The 20,298-nt window shown below is 43.8% G+C and overlaps 1 protein-coding gene across 1 annotated transcript; it reads left to right on the forward strand.

Moving 5' to 3' along the window:
- Nucleotides 1–226: 226 nt before the first annotated feature.
- On the forward strand, nucleotides 227–17,877 carry LOC311122170 (myelin regulatory factor-like protein; the record flags this gene model as incomplete). Its single annotated transcript, XM_084196567.1, is given in 20 exon segments — nucleotides 227–390; nucleotides 393–468; nucleotides 1,569–1,764; nucleotides 1,924–2,000; nucleotides 2,350–2,460; nucleotides 2,899–2,989; nucleotides 3,356–3,556; nucleotides 3,703–3,921; nucleotides 4,089–4,258; nucleotides 4,788–4,854; nucleotides 4,958–5,046; nucleotides 6,896–6,967; nucleotides 7,146–7,198; nucleotides 12,611–12,784; nucleotides 12,995–13,042; nucleotides 13,153–13,237; nucleotides 14,791–14,865; nucleotides 15,482–15,593; nucleotides 15,735–15,809; nucleotides 17,212–17,877. Coding segments are annotated over 20 exon segments (2,242 nt in total), but the record flags the coding sequence as incomplete, so codon positions are not given.
- Nucleotides 17,878–20,298: the final 2,421 nt, after the last annotated feature.

Raw genomic sequence — 20,298 nt, forward strand, 5'->3', positions numbered from 1 at the left:
CCTCCTCTCCCTTCTCCTCCTCCTCCTCTCTCTCTCTCTCTCTCCTCTCTCCTCCTCCTCCTCTCTCTCTCCTCCTCCTCCCTCCTCCCTCCTCCTCCTCCTCCTCCTCCTCCTCCTCTCTCCTCCTCCTCTCCCTCCTCCTCCTCCTCCTCCTCCTCTCCCTTCTCCTCCTCCTCCTCCTCCTCCTCTCTCTCTCTCCTCCTCTCCTCCTCCTCCTCCTCCTCAGGCCTATATTACCTGACTGTAAGAAGAGAAGACGGACAGAATCCCTTGAGGTACAGAACCATTTTGTGACGGTTCCTTTAGCAGTGGGTTCTGAGAGTGGAGGCGGAGGCGTTGACGCCCCGTCCTATGACAGTGACGGGGCCACAGGGAGCAGCTCGGGGATGGGGGCTATCAGCTCCTGACTTGGGATCGCTACCAGCCTGGCCTTTGGAGCACGCTCTACAACAGTAACTATGACGTCCTGTGAGTGGCTTTTCTGCCTTACATTCCCTAACTCTTCCCCAAGGCTCACGCCTTAAGCTGCCTGTCTTAAAGTCTCTAACTCAAGGCTACATTATTTTAAGGGACAAATATTTTCCACTTTCTATGTCTGACCAAATCATAACTCATCAGCAATGTCTTTCTCATTTCTTAGCCCACAGTAAAATGGTTTAGTCATGAGTCATTGTAAACAAACCCCATTTCATTAACTTAAACAATTGACTTAAATGGCCACAATTGACTCCTCTGTATGTTATTCTTATCACACTTGGTCAATCATAATTATAAACTGGGTGGTTCAATATCTGAATGCTGATTGGCTGAAAGCCGTGGTATATCAGACCGTATACCACGAGTATGACAAAACATGTATTTTTTACTGCTCTAATTACGTTGGTAACCAGTTTATAATAGCAATAAGGTATCTCTGGTGTTTGTGGTATATTGCCAATATACCACGTCTAAGGGCTGTATCCAGGCACTCCACGTTGTGCCGTGCTTAATATACCATATACCACACCCACTCGGGCATTATTGCTTAAATATACACTGAGTTTACAAAACATTAAGAACACCTTCCTAATGTTGAGTTGCAACCCCCCTTTCGCCTCAATTCGTTAGGGCATGGACTACTAGGTGTCGAATGTGTTCCACAGGGATGCTGGCCCATGTTGACTCCAATGCTTCCCACAGTTGTGTCAAATTGACTGGATGTCCGTTGGGTGGTGATACACACGGGAAACTGTCGAGCGTGAAAAACCCAGCAGCGTTGTAGTTCTTGACACAAACCGGTGCACCTGGCAGTCTGGCACCTACAACCATAGTCTGTTCAAAGGCACTTAAATATCTTGTCTTGCCCATTCACCCTCTGACACATGCACAATCCACGTCTCAATTGTCTCAAAACACTTCTTTCACCTGTCTCCTCCCCTTCATCTACACTGATTTGAAGTGGATTTAACAAGTGACATCAGTAAGGGATCATAGCTTTCACCTGGTCAGTCTGCAGTATGTCATGGAAAGAGCAGGTGTTCTTAATGTTTTGTCCACTCAGTGTATATGTTTCTATTGTCTCTCGCCAGACCTTCCCCAGGTTACCATGTGGACACCGATAAGGGTTTCAACTACTCCGCAGCTGACGAGTCCTTTGTGTGTCAGAAAAAGAACCACTTTCAGGTCACAGTTCACGTAGGGATGGCCGGGGACCCCAAGTTCGTCAAAACACCCAACGGCCCTGCGCAAATAGAGAGCTTCCAAGTCAAGGTGTTTGGTGTCAAGGTTAGTATAACGCCATCCAAATATGCAACATTAACTTACCTAGAACATCAGATTTTTGACCTCGGCAGACTACTTCAAATGATGCAAAGGCATTAAAAGAAATCGTTTTTTTGTTAGTATGCAGTTAGCTATACTTTGACCATTTTTCTGTCTCTGCAGCTTGAGGCACAGACTCACAAAGTCACCATAGAACAGTCACAGTCTGATCGCAGCAAGAAACCATTCCTGCCAGTCAAGTGAGTGTCCTGTCCTCATTTCGTTATACTATTTACTGTAGACGGCTGTGTTCCATGTTGTGAGTGTAATCCGTCATTCAAACTGAACAATGACACAATTGTGATCAGAAAGGCGATCTGGTTGCAGAAAAGTGATAACTATGGCTGAGATTCATCCGATCAGCGGTAGATCCGCGTAATAGCACGTTTGACTTTTAAAGGTAATTTTCCCATTGAGCCGACAAATGCAGCGTAGTTCACTGTAAATGCGGGAACATTGCCTTTAAAAGGTATATATGGTGCATGGCCAAAAAGGGATCGATTGGCTTGAATCCCGTCCTACGTTTTTGAATAACGTCTCATCCCTCAGAGTGAGTCTACCAGGGGACAAGATCACTAAAGTTACTCTGGGAAGACTGCACTTCAGTGAGACCACTGTCAACAACATGAGGAAAAAGGGAAAACCCAACCCTGACCAGAGGTTGGTTATTACTATGTTATTACCATGTTATTACCATGTTATTACCATGTTATTACCATGTTATTACCATGCTATTACCATGCTATTACCATGTTATTACCATGCTATTACCATGCTATTACCATGCTATTACCATGTTATTACTAAGTTATTACTCAGACCCGCTCTAAAAAAATTACTTTACATACTAATATCATCATTACATTTACATTTTAGTAATTTAGCAGACACTCTTATCCAGAGCGACTAACATGAGCAATTAGGGTTAAGTGCCTTGCTCAAGGGCACATCGACAGATTTTCCACCTAGTCGGCTCGGGGATTAGAACCAGCGACCTTTCGGTTACTGGCACAACGCTCTTAACCACTAAGCTACCTGCCGCCCAATTGAAAGTGAAGTTTCAACATGTGGTTCCATGTGTCCTTGTGTTATGACCAGGTACTTCCTGATGGTGGTGGGTTTGTATGCCACAGTGAGGGAAGAGAGTTACCTGCTGGTAGCATACATGTCAGAGAGGATCATAGTCAGGGTGAGTACTGAACCGTAAGTACTAAAGCAGGGATCATCAACTGTTGAGCGGATGTTTGTTTTTTTGCTCAGAAAACTCGGGGGGCCAAAAGAGACCACCCGGGGGGGCCAGATTTGGTACGCGGGCCGCCATTTGGGGAACCCTGTACTAAAGCATTTAAAAGCATGGGACTAAAGTACTAAGTACTAAAGCATACTAAAACATGGGACTTGTTAAAATTAAGGTTAAATAAATAAAAAACATAAAAGTAAAATAAAATGTACTAAACCATGTTTCCATTAGACAATTTGTTCCAGAATGCACCGTGATCTAAATGGAACCAACCATAACCATCACTTGAAACTCTTCCGTGTTCCTCCACCACAGGCGTCGAATCCGGGCCAGTTTGAGAACGACAGTGAGGTGTTTTGGCAGCGAGGACAGGCTCCGGACGCGGTGGTGTGCCAGGGGAGGGTGGGCGTCAACACAGACACCCCCGATGAAGCCCTGGTGGTCTGTGGCAACGCTAAGATCATGGGGCAGGTCATGCACCCCTCCGACCACCGCGCCAAACACAACATACGAGAGGTATAAAGCAGCACATGCATGCTTCTATATAATAGCTATCGATATAATGGTTTTGGTGTAAAATAACAAGTAGGAACATAGAAATGCCTTCACAGCGGCCCAAGGAATGATATCTTACCTGAACTGACAATATTTCAACTCTGTAGGTGGATTCAACAGAGCAGCTGAAGAGAATATCTCAGATGAGGATAGTGGAGTATGACTACAAGCCTGAGTTCGCCTCAAAGATGGGGATCGATCACATACATGAAACAGGCATCATAGCCCAGGAGGTGAAGAAGCTGCTGCCTGCTGCTGTCAAAGAGGTGGGGGACATCACCTGCAGCGACGGAGAGAAGATCCACAACTTCCTCATGGTGGACAAAGTAAGTGTCAGTTCCCCACGAGATTGAAGGCCTGATAACATATTATCCGTGTGATAATCAGTATGAGGATTGTCAAGAGATTTGTCAGTGTTATGGTCCCACTTTAAACAAACTACTTTGAAGAACAATTTACTGTAACATTTTATATTCTATTTCTCCCCCCACAGGAGCAGATCTTCATGGAGAACGTCGGGGCTGTGAAGCAGCTGTGTAAGCTGACTGACAACCTGGAGAACAGGATTCAGGAGCTGGAGGTGTGGAACACACAGTCGGCCAAGCTCAAGAACATGGGCAGCCTGCGATCCAGCAGCAACCCTGCTAACAGCAGCACTAAAGAGTAATATTACCGTACCACCAGGGGGTGCTGTTATCTATGGCCTATTGCCTACAAGTTCGCTTTCAGTTTTCAAAATATTTGGAGATACTGAGATATTTTCTCTGGCACCCTACAGAAAAACCCCTTTTGTATTAAATTCAGTCAATCAGTTTAGTCAGGTACTCAGGGCCTGTTTTCAGATCTCTGGCGTGTAAGAGACAGGGGGGATGGTACTGAGGGTGGTTGAGCTGTGGATGTGTTGTGCCTCTGTCTTTATGACCAGGGTCACTATCATGGGGCCGTCAACACATTCTCAGCTCAACGGTAACAACCCTATGGCTTCTGCTTTATGCTTCCTGTACTGTCAAATATCTCCAGTTTATTGTAGTTTAGGAGCCTCACCTTATGGAAAGACTGAGTTTGTACTTGAATGGACTGGATAGGGAATGCTCCGACTGTCTTGGTTTCCTAGTACACGTGTCACATTTTCAACTGTCATTATTTAAACATGCTGTGTTGATAATATACATACTTGTGTTGTGTTACACAGGAAAATGAACAGACACAGCAGTGTTCCACCACCCCAACAGAAGCCAACGCCTCTCAAATCTTTCAAGGTGAGGTAGAACTTCAGAAAGACCGTATACTTGTATAACAACAGGTGTACAGCAAGTCTGATTCAAACCAACACCATTTATATTCCTGTTTATTCTCTTTTAGGCGAAGTTCCAGGCGAAGTACCACCACTGCTTAAAACACAAGTTCGTCCAAGTCATCATCATCATTCTGGTAGCAACAATGGCTTTCTGGTAAGACCGCCTGTTACAACTGAGGAGGAGATATTCGTATTTGTTTTACAGTAAAACAAAACGTACGGCTGCTTTGTTAGAAAATACCTTTGGATATTGAAGCACTGCCAGTGGTGTAAAGTACTTAAGTAAAAAATACTTTGAAGTAATACTTAAGTAGTTTTTTGGTGGGTATCTGTACTTTACTTTACTATTTATATTTTTGACAACTTTTACTTTTACTTCACTACATTCCTAAAGAAAATGATGTACTTTTTACTTCCATACATTTTCCCTGACACCCAAAAGTACTTGTTACATTTTGAATGCGTAGCAGGACAGGAAAATTGTCTAATTCACACACTTATCAAGAGAACATCCCTGGTCATCCCTACTGCCTCTGATCTGGTGGACTCACTAAACACACATGCTTCGTTTGTAAATTATGTCTGAGCATTGGAGATAGCCCCTTGCTTTCCGAAAATTAAAAAAACAAGAACATGGCGCCATCTGGTTTGCTTAAGATAAGGAACTTGAAATTATTTGTACTTTTACTTTTACTTTTAATACCTAAGTATATTTTAGCAATTACATTTACTTTTGATACTTAAGTATATTTAAAACCAAATACTTTTAGACTTTTACTCAAGTAGTATTTTACTGGGTGACTTTTACTTTTACTTGAGTCATTTTCTATTAATGTATCTTTTACTTTTACTCAAGTATGACAATTGAGTACTTTTTCCACCACTGAGCACTGCAATATACAGGTAACTGCCAAAATAAAGGAAACCCCAACATAAAGTGTCTTAATAGGGCGTTGGGCCACCACCAGCCAGAACAGCTTCAATGCACCTTGGCATAGATTCTACCAGTGTCTTGAACTCTATTGGAGGGATGTGAAACCATTCTTCCACCAGTCATTGCATCATTTAGTGTTTTGTTGATGGTGGTGGAAAACGCTGTCTCAGGCGCCGCTCCAGAATCTCCCACAAGTGTTTAAATTGGGTTGAGATGTGGTGACTGAGACGGCCACGGCATAAGGTCTACATCATTGCCATGCTCATGAAACCATTCAGTGACCACTCGTGCCCTGTGGATGGGGGCGTTGTCATCTATGGGGGCATAGCCATGGTAGCCAAAATAATGGCCAAAATAATGTCCCTAAACATGAAAATATAATAGAAATAATAACCCTAAGCATGCTGGGATGTTAATTGCTTAATTGACTCAGGAACCACACCTGTGTGGAAGCGACTGCTTTCAATATACTTTGTATCCCTCATTTACTCAAGTGTTTCCATTATTTTGGCAGTTCCCTCTACCTGAATATATAGGGAAAGGGGGATACCTAGTCAGTTGTTCAACTGAATGCATTCAACTAATATAATATTGAGAGCGTAAAGCTTTATCTATTCTGATAACTGTATCAGAGAGATCTAAATGTGAGAAACGTTGACTATCATATCAGCTAGGGAGGGAGGTGACTGTATAGAAGCATTGGAGAGTTTAGAATATAGAAGTTTACCATTCCTTACAACTTATTTTTCATAAACAGGCCCCGTGTAGCTCAGTTGGTAAAGCATGGCGCTTGCCATGCCAGGGTTGTGGGTTCGTTTCCCACGGGGGGCCAGTATGAAAAAATTGATGCACTCACTAACTGTATGTCGCTCTGGATAAGAGCGTCTGCTAAATTACTAAAATGTAAAAAATGAAAAAATAAAATCGACACTTGAAGTTATTTTTTTTATGTACCTGCATTGTAAATCCCCTGGTCTGGGCCTGACTATGTTGTTTTCTTATGTAATGTTTATGAATGTGTTATGCATGAGTTATGAAGTGTTATGATGTCCTCATGTCTCCTCCACAGCTCTATTGCCATCACAGCTCTCTACATGCTGACTCTGAGAGACGACGCCGGCATGCTCTTTCCTGGTATCACGTAAGACACACCACTAAACTGGCTTCAAAAACTACAGCTGCCCCCAGCCTTTATTTGACAAGTAAACGGTGCCAAGAATACTATTGAGACACAAACGTTATTATCATCAGTGACAACACTATCCAGAACTGAATGTGAAATTAATTTCAAAGATCATATCATGTTTTTTTATTTGCAGCAACGAGACTACTATGCACCCTCTCTACACCTCAACAGTCAGGCCTACCTTAGGTAAACATCCTCTCTACACCTCAACAGTCAGGCCTACCTTAGGTAAACATCCTATCTACACCTCAACAGTCAGGCCTACCTTAGGTAAACATCCTCTCTACACCTCAACAGTCAGGCCTACCTTAGGTAAACATCCTCTCTACACCTCAACAGTCAGGCCTACCTTAGGTAAACATCCTCTCTACACCTCAACAGTCAGGCCTACCTTAGGTAAACATCCTCTCTACACCTCAACAGCCAGGCCTACCTTAGGTAAACATCCTCTCTACACCTCAACAGTCAGGCCTACCTTAGGTAAACATCCTCTCTACACCTCAACAGCCAGGCCTACCTTAGGTAAACATCCTCTCTACACCTCAACAGTCAGGCCTACCTTAGGTAAACATCCTCTCTACACCTCAACAGTCAGGCCTACCTTAGGTAAACATCCTCTCTACACCTCAACAGTCAGGCCTACCTTAGGTAAACATCCTCTCTACACCTCAACAGTCAGGCCTACCTTAGGTAAACATCCTCTCTACACCTCAACAGTCAGGCCTACCTTAGGTAAACATCCTCTCTACACCTCAACAGTCAGGCCTACCTTAGGTAAACATCCTCTCTACACCTCAACAGTCAGGCCTACCTTAGGTAAACATCCTCTCTACACCTCAACAGTCAGGCCTACCTTAGGTAAACATCCTCTCTACACCTCAACAGTCAGGCCTACCTTAGGTAAACATCCTCTCTACACCTCAACAGTCAGGCCTACCTTAGGTAAACATCCTCTCTACACCTCAACAGTCAGGCCTACCTTAGGTAAACATCCTCTCTACACCTCAACAGTCAGGCCTACCTTAGGTAAACATCCTCTCTACACCTCAACAGTCAGGCCTACCTTAGGTAAACATCCTCTCTACACCTCAACAGTCAGGCCTACCTTAGGTAAACATCCTCTCTACACCTCAACAGTCAGGCCTACCTTAGGTAAACATCCTCTCTACACCTCAACAGTCAGGCCTACCTTAGGTAAACATCCTCTCTACACCTCAACAGTCAGGCCTACCTTAGGTAAACATCCTCTCTACACCTCAACAGTCAGGCCTACCTTAGGTAAACATCCTCTCTACACCTCAACAGTCAGGCCTACCTTAGGTAAACATCCTCTCTACACCTCAACAGTCAGGCCTACATTAGGTAAACATCCTCTCTACACCTCAACAGTCAGGCCTACCTTAGGTAAACATCCTCTCTACACCTCAACAGTCAGGCCTACATTAGGTAAACATCCTCTCTACACCTCAACAGTCAGGCCTACCTTAGGTAAACATCCTCTCTACACCTCAACAGTCAGGCCTACCTTTGGTAAACATCCTCTCTACACCTCAACAGTCAGGCCTACCTTAGGTAAACATCCTCTCTACACCTCAACAGTCAGGCCTACCTTAGGTAAACATCCTCTCTACACCTCAACAGTCAGGCCTACCTTAGGTAAACATCCTCTCTACACCTCAACAGTCAGGCCTGCCTTAGGTAAACATCCTCTCTACACCTCAACAGTCAGGCCTACCTTAGGTAAACATCCTCTCTACACCTCAACAGTCAGGCCTACCTTAGGTAAACATCCTCTCTACACCTCAACAGTCAGGCCTACCTTAGGTAAACATCCTCTCTACACCTCAACAGTCAGGCCTACCTTAGGTAAACATCCTCTCTACACCTCAACAGTCAGGCCTACCTTAGGTAAACATCCTCTCTACACCTCAACAGTCAGGCCTACCTTAGGTAAACATCCTCTCTACACCTCAACAGTCAGGCCTACCTTAGGTAAACATCCTCTCTACACCTCAACAGTCAGGCCTACCTTAGGTAAACATACTCTCTACACCTCAACAGTCAGGCCTACCTTAGGTAAACATACTCTCTACACCTCAACAGTCAGGCCTACCTTAGGTAAACATCCTCTCTACACCTCAACAGTCAGGCCTACCTTAGGTAAACATACTCTCTACACCTCAACAGTCAGGCCTACCTTAGGTAAACATCCTCTCTACACCTCAACAGTCAGGCCTACCTTAGGTAAACATACTCTCTACACCTCAACAGTCAGGCCTACCTTAGGTAAACATCCTCTCTACACCTCAACAGTCAGGCCTACCTTAGGTAAACATCCTCTCTACACCTCAACAGCCAGGCCTACCTTAGGTAAACATACTCTCTACACCTCAACAGTCAGGCCTACCTTAGGTAAACATCCTCTCTACACCTCAACAGTCAGGCCTACCTTAGGTAAACATCCTCTCTACACCTCAACAGTCAGGCCTACCTTAGGTAAACATCCTCTCTACACCTCAACAGTCAGGCCTACCTTAGGTAAACATCCTCTCTACACCTCAACAGTCAGGCCTACCTTAGGTAAACATCCTCTCTACACCTCAACAGTCAGGCCTACCTTAGGTAAACATCCTCTCTACACCTCAACAGTCAGGCCTACCTTAGGTAAACATCCTCTCTACACCTCAACAGTCAGGCCTACCTTAGGTAAACATCCTCTCTACACCTCAACAGTCAGGCCTACCTTAGGTAAACATCCTCTCTACACCTCAACAGTCAGGCCTACCTTAGGTAAACATCCTCTCTACACCTTAACAGTCAGGCCTACCTTAGGTAAACATCCTCTCTACACCTCAACAGTCAGGCCTGCCTTAGGTAAACATCCTCTCTACACCTCAACAGTCAGGCCTACCTTAGGTAAACATCCTCTCTACACCTCAACAGTCAGGCCTACCTTAGGTAAACATCCTCTCTACACCTCAACAGTCAGGCCTACCTTAGGTAAACATCCTCTCTACACCTCAACAGTCAGGCCTACCTTAGGTAAACATCCTCTCTACACCTCAACAGTCAGGCCTACCTTAGGTAAACATCCTCTCTACACCTCAACAGTCAGGCCTGCCTTAGGTAAACATCCTCTCTACACCTCAACAGTCAGGCCTACCTTAGGTAAACATCCTCTCTACACCTCAACAGTCAGGCCTGCCTTAGGTAAACATCCTCTCTACACCTCAACAGTCAGGCCTGCCTTAGGTAAACATCCTCTCTACACCTCAACAGTCAGGCCTACCTTAGGTAAACATCCTCTCTACACCTCAACAGTCAGGCCTACCTTAGGTAAACATCCTCTCTACACCTCAACAGTCAGGCCTACCTTAGGTAAACATCCTCTCTACACCTCAACAGTCAGGCCTACCTTAGGTAAACATCCTCTCTACACCTCAACAGTCAGGCCTGCCTTAGGTAAACATCCTCTCTACACCTCAACAGTCAGGCCTACCTTAGGTAAACATCCTCTCTACACCTCAACAGTCAGGCCTACCTTAGGTAAACATCCTCTCTACACCTCAACAGTCAGGCCTGCCTTAGGTAAACATCCTCTCTTCACCTCAACAGTCAGGCCTACCTTAGGTAAACATCCTCTCTACACCTCAACAGTCAGGCCTGCCTTAGGTAAACATCCTCTCTACACCTCAACAGTCAGGCCTACCTTAGGTAAACATCCTCTCTACACCTCAACAGTCAGGCCTGCCTTAGGTAAACATCCTCTCTACACCTCAACAGTCAGGCCTACCTTAGGTAAACATCCTCTCTACACCTCAACAGTCAGGCCTGCCTTAGGTAAACATCCTCTCTACACCTCAACAGTCAGGCCTGCCTTAGGTAAACATCCTCTCTACACCTCAACAGTCAGGCCTACCTTAGGTAAACATCCTCTCTACACCTCAACAGTCAGGCCTACCTTAGGTAAACATCCTCTCTACACCTCAACAGTCAGGCCTGCCTTAGGTAAACATCCTCTCTACACCTCAACAGTCAGGCCTACCTTAGGTAAACATCCTCTCTACACCTCAACAGTCAGGCCTACCTTAGGTAAACATCCTCTCTACACCTCAACAGTCAGGCCTACCCTTAGGTAAACATCCTCTCTACACCTCAACAGTCAGGCCTGCCTTAGGTAAACATCCTCTCTACACCTCAACAGTCAGGCCTACCTTAGGTAAACATCCTCTCTACACCTCAACAGTCAGGCCTACCTTAGGTAAACATCTTCTCTACACCTCAACAGTCAGGCCTACCTTAGGTAAACATCCTATCTACACCTCAACAGTCAGGCCTACCTTAGGTAAACATCCTCTCTACACCTCAACAGTCAGGCCTACCTTAGGTAAACATCCTCTCTACACCTCAACAGTCAGGCCTACCTTAGGTAAACATCCTATCTACACCTCAACAGTCAGGCCTACCGTAGGTAAACATCCTCTCTACACCTCAACAGTCAGGCCTACCTTAGGTAAACATCCTCTCTACACCTCAACAGTCAGGCCTACCTTAGGTAAACATCCTCTCTACACCTCAACAGTCAGGCCTACCTTAGGTAAACATCCTCTCTACACCTCAACAGTCAGGCCTACCTTAGGTAAACATCCTCTCTACACCTCAACAGTCAGGCCTACCTTAGGTAAACATCCTCTCTACACCTCAACAGTCAGGCCTACCTTAGGTAAACATCCTATCTACACCTCAACAGTCAGGCCTGCCTTAGGTAAACATCCTCTCTACACCTCAACAGTCAGGCCTACCTTAGGTAAACATCCTCTCTACACCTCAACAGTCAGGCCTACCTTAGGTAAACATCCTCTCTACACCTCAACAGCCAGGCCTACCTTAGGTAAACATCCTCTCTACACCTCAACAGTCAGGCCTACCTTAGGTAAACATCCTCTCTACACCTCAACAGTCAGGCCTACCTTAGGTAAACATCCTCTCTACACCTCAACAGTCAGGCCTACCTTAGGTAAACATCCTCTCTACACCTCAACAGTCAGGCCTACCTTAGGTAAACATCCTCTCTACACCTCAACAGCCAGGCCTACCTTAGGTAAACATCCTCTCTACACCTCAACAGTCAGGCCTGCCTTAGGTAAACATCCTCTCTACACCTCAACAGTCAGGCCTACCTTAGGTAAACATCCTCTCTACACCTCAACAGTCAGGCCTACCTTAGGTAAACATCCTCTCTACACCTCAACAGTCAGGCCTACCTTAGGTAAACATCCTCTCTACACCTCAACAGTCAGGCCTACCTTAGGTAAACATCCTCTCTACACCTCAACAGTCAGGCCTACCTTAGGTAAACATCCTCTCTACACCTCAACAGTCAGGCCTACCTTAGGTAAACATCCTCTCTACACCTCAACAGTCAGGCCTGCCTTAGGTAAACATCCTCTCTACACCTCAACAGTCAGGCCTACCTTAGGTAAACAACCCCTATACGCCCTTTAGATGGTTTTACTCTTCACCGTAGTAACATTGTCTGTCATGAGTAGTCATTGATGTGGAGATTGACCCTTGTTTGTTTGTTTGTTTGTTTATTAGTAAACCCAACAACAACCCCTGGCCCGTGGCCCCCTGATGTGGACTTCTGTAGCCTGCTCTACTGTGAGGACGTGTTCTGCTGTCCCACTAAAGACACCATGGATAATACCACCACCATCTCTCCTTCCCTCCTCTCCTCCACTGCATCTCCCACTACCGGGCCCTCTCTAGCAGGTGAGCTAGCTACTACCTGTCTTCATTTACCAACAACAATCTTCCCTGTGTCTGTTTCCTTATTCATGCTATCTTTATGTAAAACGTACCAGTTGATGACCTTGAATGATACTGAGACGTAATTCGGATGCTGTAAAAGTGTTGACATTGTGCTGCTTTGTGACATGCAGTAAAAGCCCACTTTTTTTGGATCCAATTCTGTCTTCTCAGATAAAGGAAAAGACAAATTCAATGAAGAAATCAAAGGTGCCGGAGATTGTAAGTCAAATTCTATCGCATACATTTGAAGATACATTTTTATGCTAATCCAAATATGTTATTTTCTGAATACTTTAGAGTATGACTTCGGATTGCTGTTCTATTTTCAGGGACAAACACAACGATTAAGTCTTTTTTCATCAAAGAAAACCAACAGATAATTGACTCTCGGTACTGTGAGAAGGGAAGCTGTAGGTAGGTATTCAGTCAATTTAAACTCATTTATACAATACCGGCCAAAGGTTTTAGAACACCTACTCATTCAAGGGTTTTTCTTTATTGTTACTATTTTCTACATTGTGGAATAATAGTGAAGACATCAAAACTATGAAATAACACATATGGAATCATGTAGTAACCAAAAAAGTGTTAAACAAATCTAAATATATGTTATATTTGAGATTCTTCAAAGTAGCCACCATTTGCCTTGATGACAGCTTTGCACACTCTTGGCATTCTCTCAACCAGCTTCATGAGGTAGTCACCTCGAATGCATTTCAATTAACAGGTGTGCCTTCTTAAAAGTTAATGTGTGGAATTTCTTTCCTTCTTAATGCGTTTGAGCCAATCAGTTGTCTTGTGACAAGGTAGGGAGGGTATACAGAAGATAGCCCTATTTGGTAAAAGACCAAGTCCATATTATGGCAAGAACAGCTCAAATAAGCAAAGAGAAACGACAGTCCATCATTGCTTTAACACATGAAGGTCAGTCAATATGGACATTTTCAAGTCGCAAAAACCATCAAGCGCTATGATGAAACTGGCTCTCATGAGGACTGCCACAGGAAAGGAATACCCAGAGTTACCTCTGCTGCAGAGGATAAGTTCATTAGAGTTACCAGCCTCAGAAATTGCAGCCCAAATAAATGCTTCACAGAGTTCAAATTGCTGCAAAGAAACCACTACTAAAGGACACCAATAATAAGAAGAGACTTGCTTGGTCCAAGAAACACGAGCAATGGACATTAGACTGGTGGAAATGTGTCCTTTGGTCTGGAGTCCAAATTGGAGATTTTTGGTTCCAACCGCTGTGTCTTTGTGAGACGCGGTGTGGGTGAACGGATGATCTCTGCATGTGTATTTCCCAACGTAAAGCACGGAGGAGGATTTATTAGAATTCAAGGCACACTTAACCAGCATGGCTACCACAGCATTCTGCAACGATACGCCATCCCATCTGGTTTGCACTTAGTGGGACTATCATTAGTTTTTCAACAGGACAATGACCCGACACACCTCCAGGCTGTGTAAGGGCTATTTTACCAAGAAGGAGAGTGATGGAGTGCTGCATCAGATGGACTGGTTTTCCACAATCCCCCGACCTCAACCAAATTGAGATAGTTTGGGATGAGTCGGACGGCAGAGTGAAGGAAAAACAGCCAACAAGTGCTAAGCATATGTGGGAACTCCTTCAAGACTGTTGGAAAAGCATTCCAGGTGAAGCTGGTTGAGATAATGCCAAGAGTGTTCAAAGCTGTCATCAAGGCAAAGGGTGGCTATTTGAAGAATCTCAAATATAAAATATATTTTGATTTGTTTAACACTTTTTTGGTTACTACATGATTCCGTATGTGTTATTTTATAATTTTGATGTCTTCACTATTATTCTACAATGTAGAAAATAGTAAAAATAAAGAAAAACCCTTGAATGAGTAGGTGTTCTAAAACTTTTGACCTGTAGTGTAGATTTAGAATCAGAAAGCCAAACCAATGGTATACTCACCTCTATTTGATCTGTTTCCATCTAGGTCAGGAAACTACTCCTTCCAAATCCCTATCAGCAAGTTCATCCCTATCAACATGCGTGTCACCGTCCAGATGAAGTGAGTAGCCAGGGGCTTGAAACATGCTCCCACTCTCTCCACTTTGTTTTCCATTTCTACTACTGCCCACTGCTAGTGGTGACAGACTGCCATTGACTCTGGACGGGGCAGGAGAGAGTTTCTAAGAGGGTATCTTACCTCAGGGGCTGATGATGGTCTGAATCGGTGGCCCAGACGTTCAAGATTCCGTGCAGTGGGACTTGTGGGAGCTTGCGAGTCTAAGGGCTCGATTCAATCCGTAGTTGTGTATGGCGCGATTGGAATTTTAAAGCCAATGTTTCCGCATTTGCGGAGACTGCAGTCACGTAATCGCTGCATATGTCGTCTCAATTGGAAATTGCCTTTTAAATGTCAATCACACTACACCGCAGATCTTCGGCGCTACGGATTGAATCGAGCCCTAAAGCTTTGTCTGAATCAGACATTGGACCCGGTCTGGCAGGAGTTCCTGTTCTGAATGAGGAGACGAAGGCCTCTAAGACAGACCTGCATGGGCACATTCTCTCACTGTTGTTCAGACTGATGACAAATTGTCACGGAGCACTTTGTACTTGCACTGTGGGTTTGTTGTAAGTACCGCAAATGACCACTAGATGTCTCCTCTCCTCTGATCCAGCACTATAGAGCTGCTGGTTGTCCACCTGTGTCATTCTGATGTGACGTTTAAATGCTCTGCCGTGATGGACCATGATCAAACCAACGAAGAATACACTTTCATAAATACACAGGTATGGTATCCACAGACAACACTATACTGTGGTTGCTATCTGTATGATAATTGCAAACTCTCTGCTCTTTGTATGATTAAAAAGCAACCAAAAGTAAGAGTGACACTTTATTTACTTTACTGTCTCTTTCACTCTCTCCAGGGCTACGTCCATGAATGGCCTCTGCCAGTGTCTCGATTCTACAGGAGCTCCTACCACTTTCGCTCCGCAGTGGCTGTAAGAACGAAAGGATTTCTGAATGTGTCTTTTCCTAAAATATCAGTGTCAAAAGACACTGTCGCAACAGCCTCACAACTACTACGTGTTGTATGTTGTGTGTGGGGGGGGGGGGGGGGAACGACACAATCTGATAACCACAATCTAACAGAGTTGTTAAACATCGTCTTCACAGAACAGCTACATAAGTATGTTATAACCACCCCCCTCCTCTTCCTCAACTCACCGTAATGCTCTCGCCCCACACTGGTATTGGAAGCTGAAAAGGAGTTGACATTTAATCCACAACGGTCACTGTAGGCTACCAGAGATGTTCTTTAATGTCGTAACAGACTTTGACTACACCCTGACATCGTCATGGTTTAGTGTCTGCCAGATATCCTATGCTTACAATGTCAAACAATCAAATGTATGTGTGGTTGGTAGACGACCAAAACAAACTGTCAATCTCAGAGAGGAAGAGGTGAAGCGAGAGGTTTACTCCGCACAAAATCTGTCCACAAAAATAAGCACACAAAGTGAGGAATTTTTGTATGGAGGTCAATGAGAGAGTGGCGATTTTTGGTCAACAAAAAATGTAATTCGTATTTTGCTGCGTGAGGCTTATTTGATCGAATAGAAGTGTTGTAATGGTTAGGTTGTTGCACTGACATAAGTGAACGCACGTGGCATTTTGGCAACTTTGGAGAAAAAAAAAACGACTTTATATCGGTTGTGCCCGTTGTCATAGAGATAGATGGAGGACTCATCATGGCCATAACACATTTAAGCATGGACATTACCATTGAGGGCTTTCACCATTTTAAAGTAGTCAACTGAGTTGGGAGCAATCCCCCAATGAAGAAGCAGAAAAACTGACTTCTTTAAAACTGTCACAGACGATAAAATGGCACAGATACAAAGATTAGTCTCCCGAGTGGCGCAGTGGTCTAAGGCACTGCATCGCAGTGCTAGCTGTGCCACTAGAGATCCTGGTTCGAATCCAGGCTCTGTCGTAGCCGGCCGCGACCGGGAGACCCATGGGGCGGCGCACAATTGGCCCAGCGTCGTCCAGGGTAGGGGAGGGAATGGCTGGCAGGGAGGTAGCTCAGTTGGTAGAGCATGGCGTTTGCAACGCCAGGCTTGTGGGTTCGATTCCCACGGGGGGCCAGTATAAAAAAATAAATTAAAAAAAATAACTGTAAGTCGCTCTGGATAAGAGCGTCTGCTAAATGACTAAAATGTAAATGTAATTAGTCCTTTATCTATCACACGTGTATCTACCCTCTCATTGGCTAGAATGGTCCCACCTGATCTCGCCTCCTCACACTTGCCTTCCGTCTTTGAGGACTTGTACAGTATTTCCATTGTTAGAGTGGTCACTTGTCAATATAATAGACAATCTTGGTCTATCTCCATCCAGGGCCAGGCAGACTGCAATACCGACCGTGGCTTCATGGGGGCGCTGTTCACAGACTACCATTTCAACTTCTACCGGAGGTGTGAGTGAGGAAGAAGACCTCATCATACTGTAGTTCCTCTGGCAGGCCAGCCAGTGTCCAATGACATGTCAGTGTTTATTTTCATGATGTATGCCAACCCTAATAATAAATCCACGTTGTATTGGTTTTTCTATGAAATGTCCTGATTGTTGATGAGATTGTTGTATACAATCTCTTTTTACAAGAACTGTATAAGAGCATATTTATTGATACATAATTACAGTAGGTAAGAGTTGTTTGATTCACTTTGCCTTGTGACAATTCTTGCACTATGTGAAAAGAGATTCAATTGGAATAGAACTGAATAGGATCATTTTTATTTTTAGTAGAATGTAATGCAGTACAACAGGTTATTGATAACTCATTAAACAATACATTGATCATGTCACACTGTTGGCACACAGGAGGACAGGATGAGTCCCAAAGTAAAATAGTACTTATATTACTGTATTTCATACTTGACTGTGTAGTTAGTTATTACATTTATTTCAGAAAGTAATTGTGTTGAATTCTGTGTTACTGCATAATTTCATAGTAATTACCAGGTAAATACAATTGGAAACTGTAAAATAAAGTACTGAATTCTCTGTTGTTTAGCAGGTACTTCCATCCAACTTTATAATTCAGACGCAAATTTAGAATTACTTCAGTAGCCTATATACCTTTGTATGCCTCCTTGTCTGTATACCTGCAGACATACAGTTGAAGTCAGAAGTTTACGTACACTTAGGTTGGAGTCATTAAAACTCGTTTTTTAATCCACTCCACAAATGTCTTGTTAACAAACTATAGTTTTGGCAATTCGGTTAGGTCATCTACTTTGTGCATGACACAAGTCATTTTTCCAACAATTGTTTACAGACAGATTATTTCACTTATAATTCACTGTATCACAATTCCAGTGGGTCAGAAGTTTACATACACTAAGTTGACTGTGCCTTTAAACAGCTAGGAAAATTCCAGAAAATGATGTCATGGCGTTAGAAGCTTCTGATAGGCTAATTGACATCATTTGAGTCAATTGGAGGTGTACCTGTGGATGTATTTCAAGGCCTACCTTCAAACTCAGTGCCTCTTTGCTTGACATCATGGGAAAATCCAAAGAAATCAGCCAAGACCTCAGAAAAAAAATTGTTGACCTCCACAAGTCTGGTTCATCCTTGGGAGCAATTTCCAAACGCCTGAAGGTACCACGTTCATCTGTACAAACAATAGTACGCAAGTATAAACACCATGGGACTACGCAGTCATCATACCGCTCAGGAAGGAGACTCGTTCTGTCTCCTGGAGATGAACGTACTTTGGTGCGAAAAGTGCAAATCAATCCCAGAACAACAGCAAAGGACCTTGTGAAGATGCTGGAGGAAACAGGTACAAAAGTATCTATATCCACAGTAAAACGAGTCCTATATCGACATAACCTGAAAGGCTGCTCAGCAAGGAAGAAGCCACTGCTCCAAAACCGCCATAAAAAAGCCAGACTACGGTTTGCAACTGCACATGGGGACAAAGATCGTACTTTTTGGAGAAATGTCCTCTGGTCTGATGAAACAAAAATAGAACTGTTTGGCCATAATGACCATCATTATGTTTGGAGGAAAAAGGGGGTGGCTTGCAAGCCGAAGAACACCATCCCAACCGTGAAGCACGGGGGTGGCAGCATCATGCTGTGGGGGTGCTTTGCTGCAGGAGGGACTGGTACACTTCACAAAAGAGATGGAATCATGAGGAAGGAAAATAATGTGGATATATTGAAGCAACATCTCAAGACATCAGTCAGGAAGTTAAAGCTTGGTCGCAAATGGGTCTTCCAAATGGACAATGACCCCAAGCATACTTCCAAAGTTGTGGCAAAATGGCTTAAGGATAACAAAGTCAAGGTATTGGAGTGGCCATCACAAAGCCTTGACCTCAATCATATAGAACATTTGTTGGCAGAACTGAAAAAGCGTGTGCGAGCAAGGAGGCCTACAAACTTGACTCAGTTACACCAGCTCTGTCAGGAGGAATGGGCCAAAATTCACCCAACTTATTGTGGGAAGCTTGTGGAAGGCTACCCGAAACGTTTGACCCAAGTTAAACAATTTAAAGGCAATGCTACCAAATACTAATTGAGTGTATGTAAACTTCTGACCCACTGGGAATGTGATGAAAGAAATAAAAGCTGAAATAAATCATTCTCTCTACTATTATTCTGACATTTCACATTCTTAAAATAAAGTGGTGATCCTAACTGACCTAAAACCGGATTTTTACTAGGATTAAATGTCAGGAATTGTGAAAAACTGAGTTTAAATGTATTTGGCTAAGGTGTATGTAAACTTCCGACTTCAACTGTAGACACAAAAGTGAGCACTTCAGTCATCTGCACCCAATACAGCTAGCCTTCAACATATTCTCATAGCATACATTCTTACCTCTTTGTTGATTGATATCCATTGAATTGTGTCCATTTTCTGTTTTAGAAAGATTTGCACAAATATGAAAAGATAGATGGTATCATCATAAAACAATATGAAGGTATATCATAAGGGACAAACCTTATCTTAAATTGAGGAGATCTTAAAAATGGTCAGTGTAGTGCCTGCACCTGCTGTCCTTTCAAATTCAAATCCAAATGTTTCAGTTGGGAAGTTAGGCTCCTGCCAGAACCCCCACCAACTAAGGAGGTTCCTCAATCAATGAACCCCACCTCCTATGGGGTTCTTGGGAGAACCTTTTGGGGGCAATCTTTTGTGCCAAGAACCCAAAGGTTCTTCAAAGAACTTTGAGGATTTTAGAAGAACCCTTGTTGAACCCCTAAGTGTACAACACACCACCGCCAACACAGCTTTTAAATCAATGGCTACAAGGTATTCTAACCAATACTCCCTGGCTCCTCTCCTCTATTCTAACCAATGTCTCCCTGGCTCCTCTCCTCTATTCTAACCAATAGAGATGCCTCCCTGGCTCCTCTCCTCTATTCTAACCAATAGAGATGCCTCCCTGGCTCCTCTCCTCTATTCTAA

Source organism: Coregonus lavaretus (assembly GCF_964263955.1).
Source record: "Coregonus lavaretus genome assembly, contig: HAP1_SCAFFOLD_7577, whole genome shotgun sequence".
Classification (NCBI taxonomy): Eukaryota; Metazoa; Chordata; class Actinopteri; order Salmoniformes; family Salmonidae; genus Coregonus; species Coregonus lavaretus.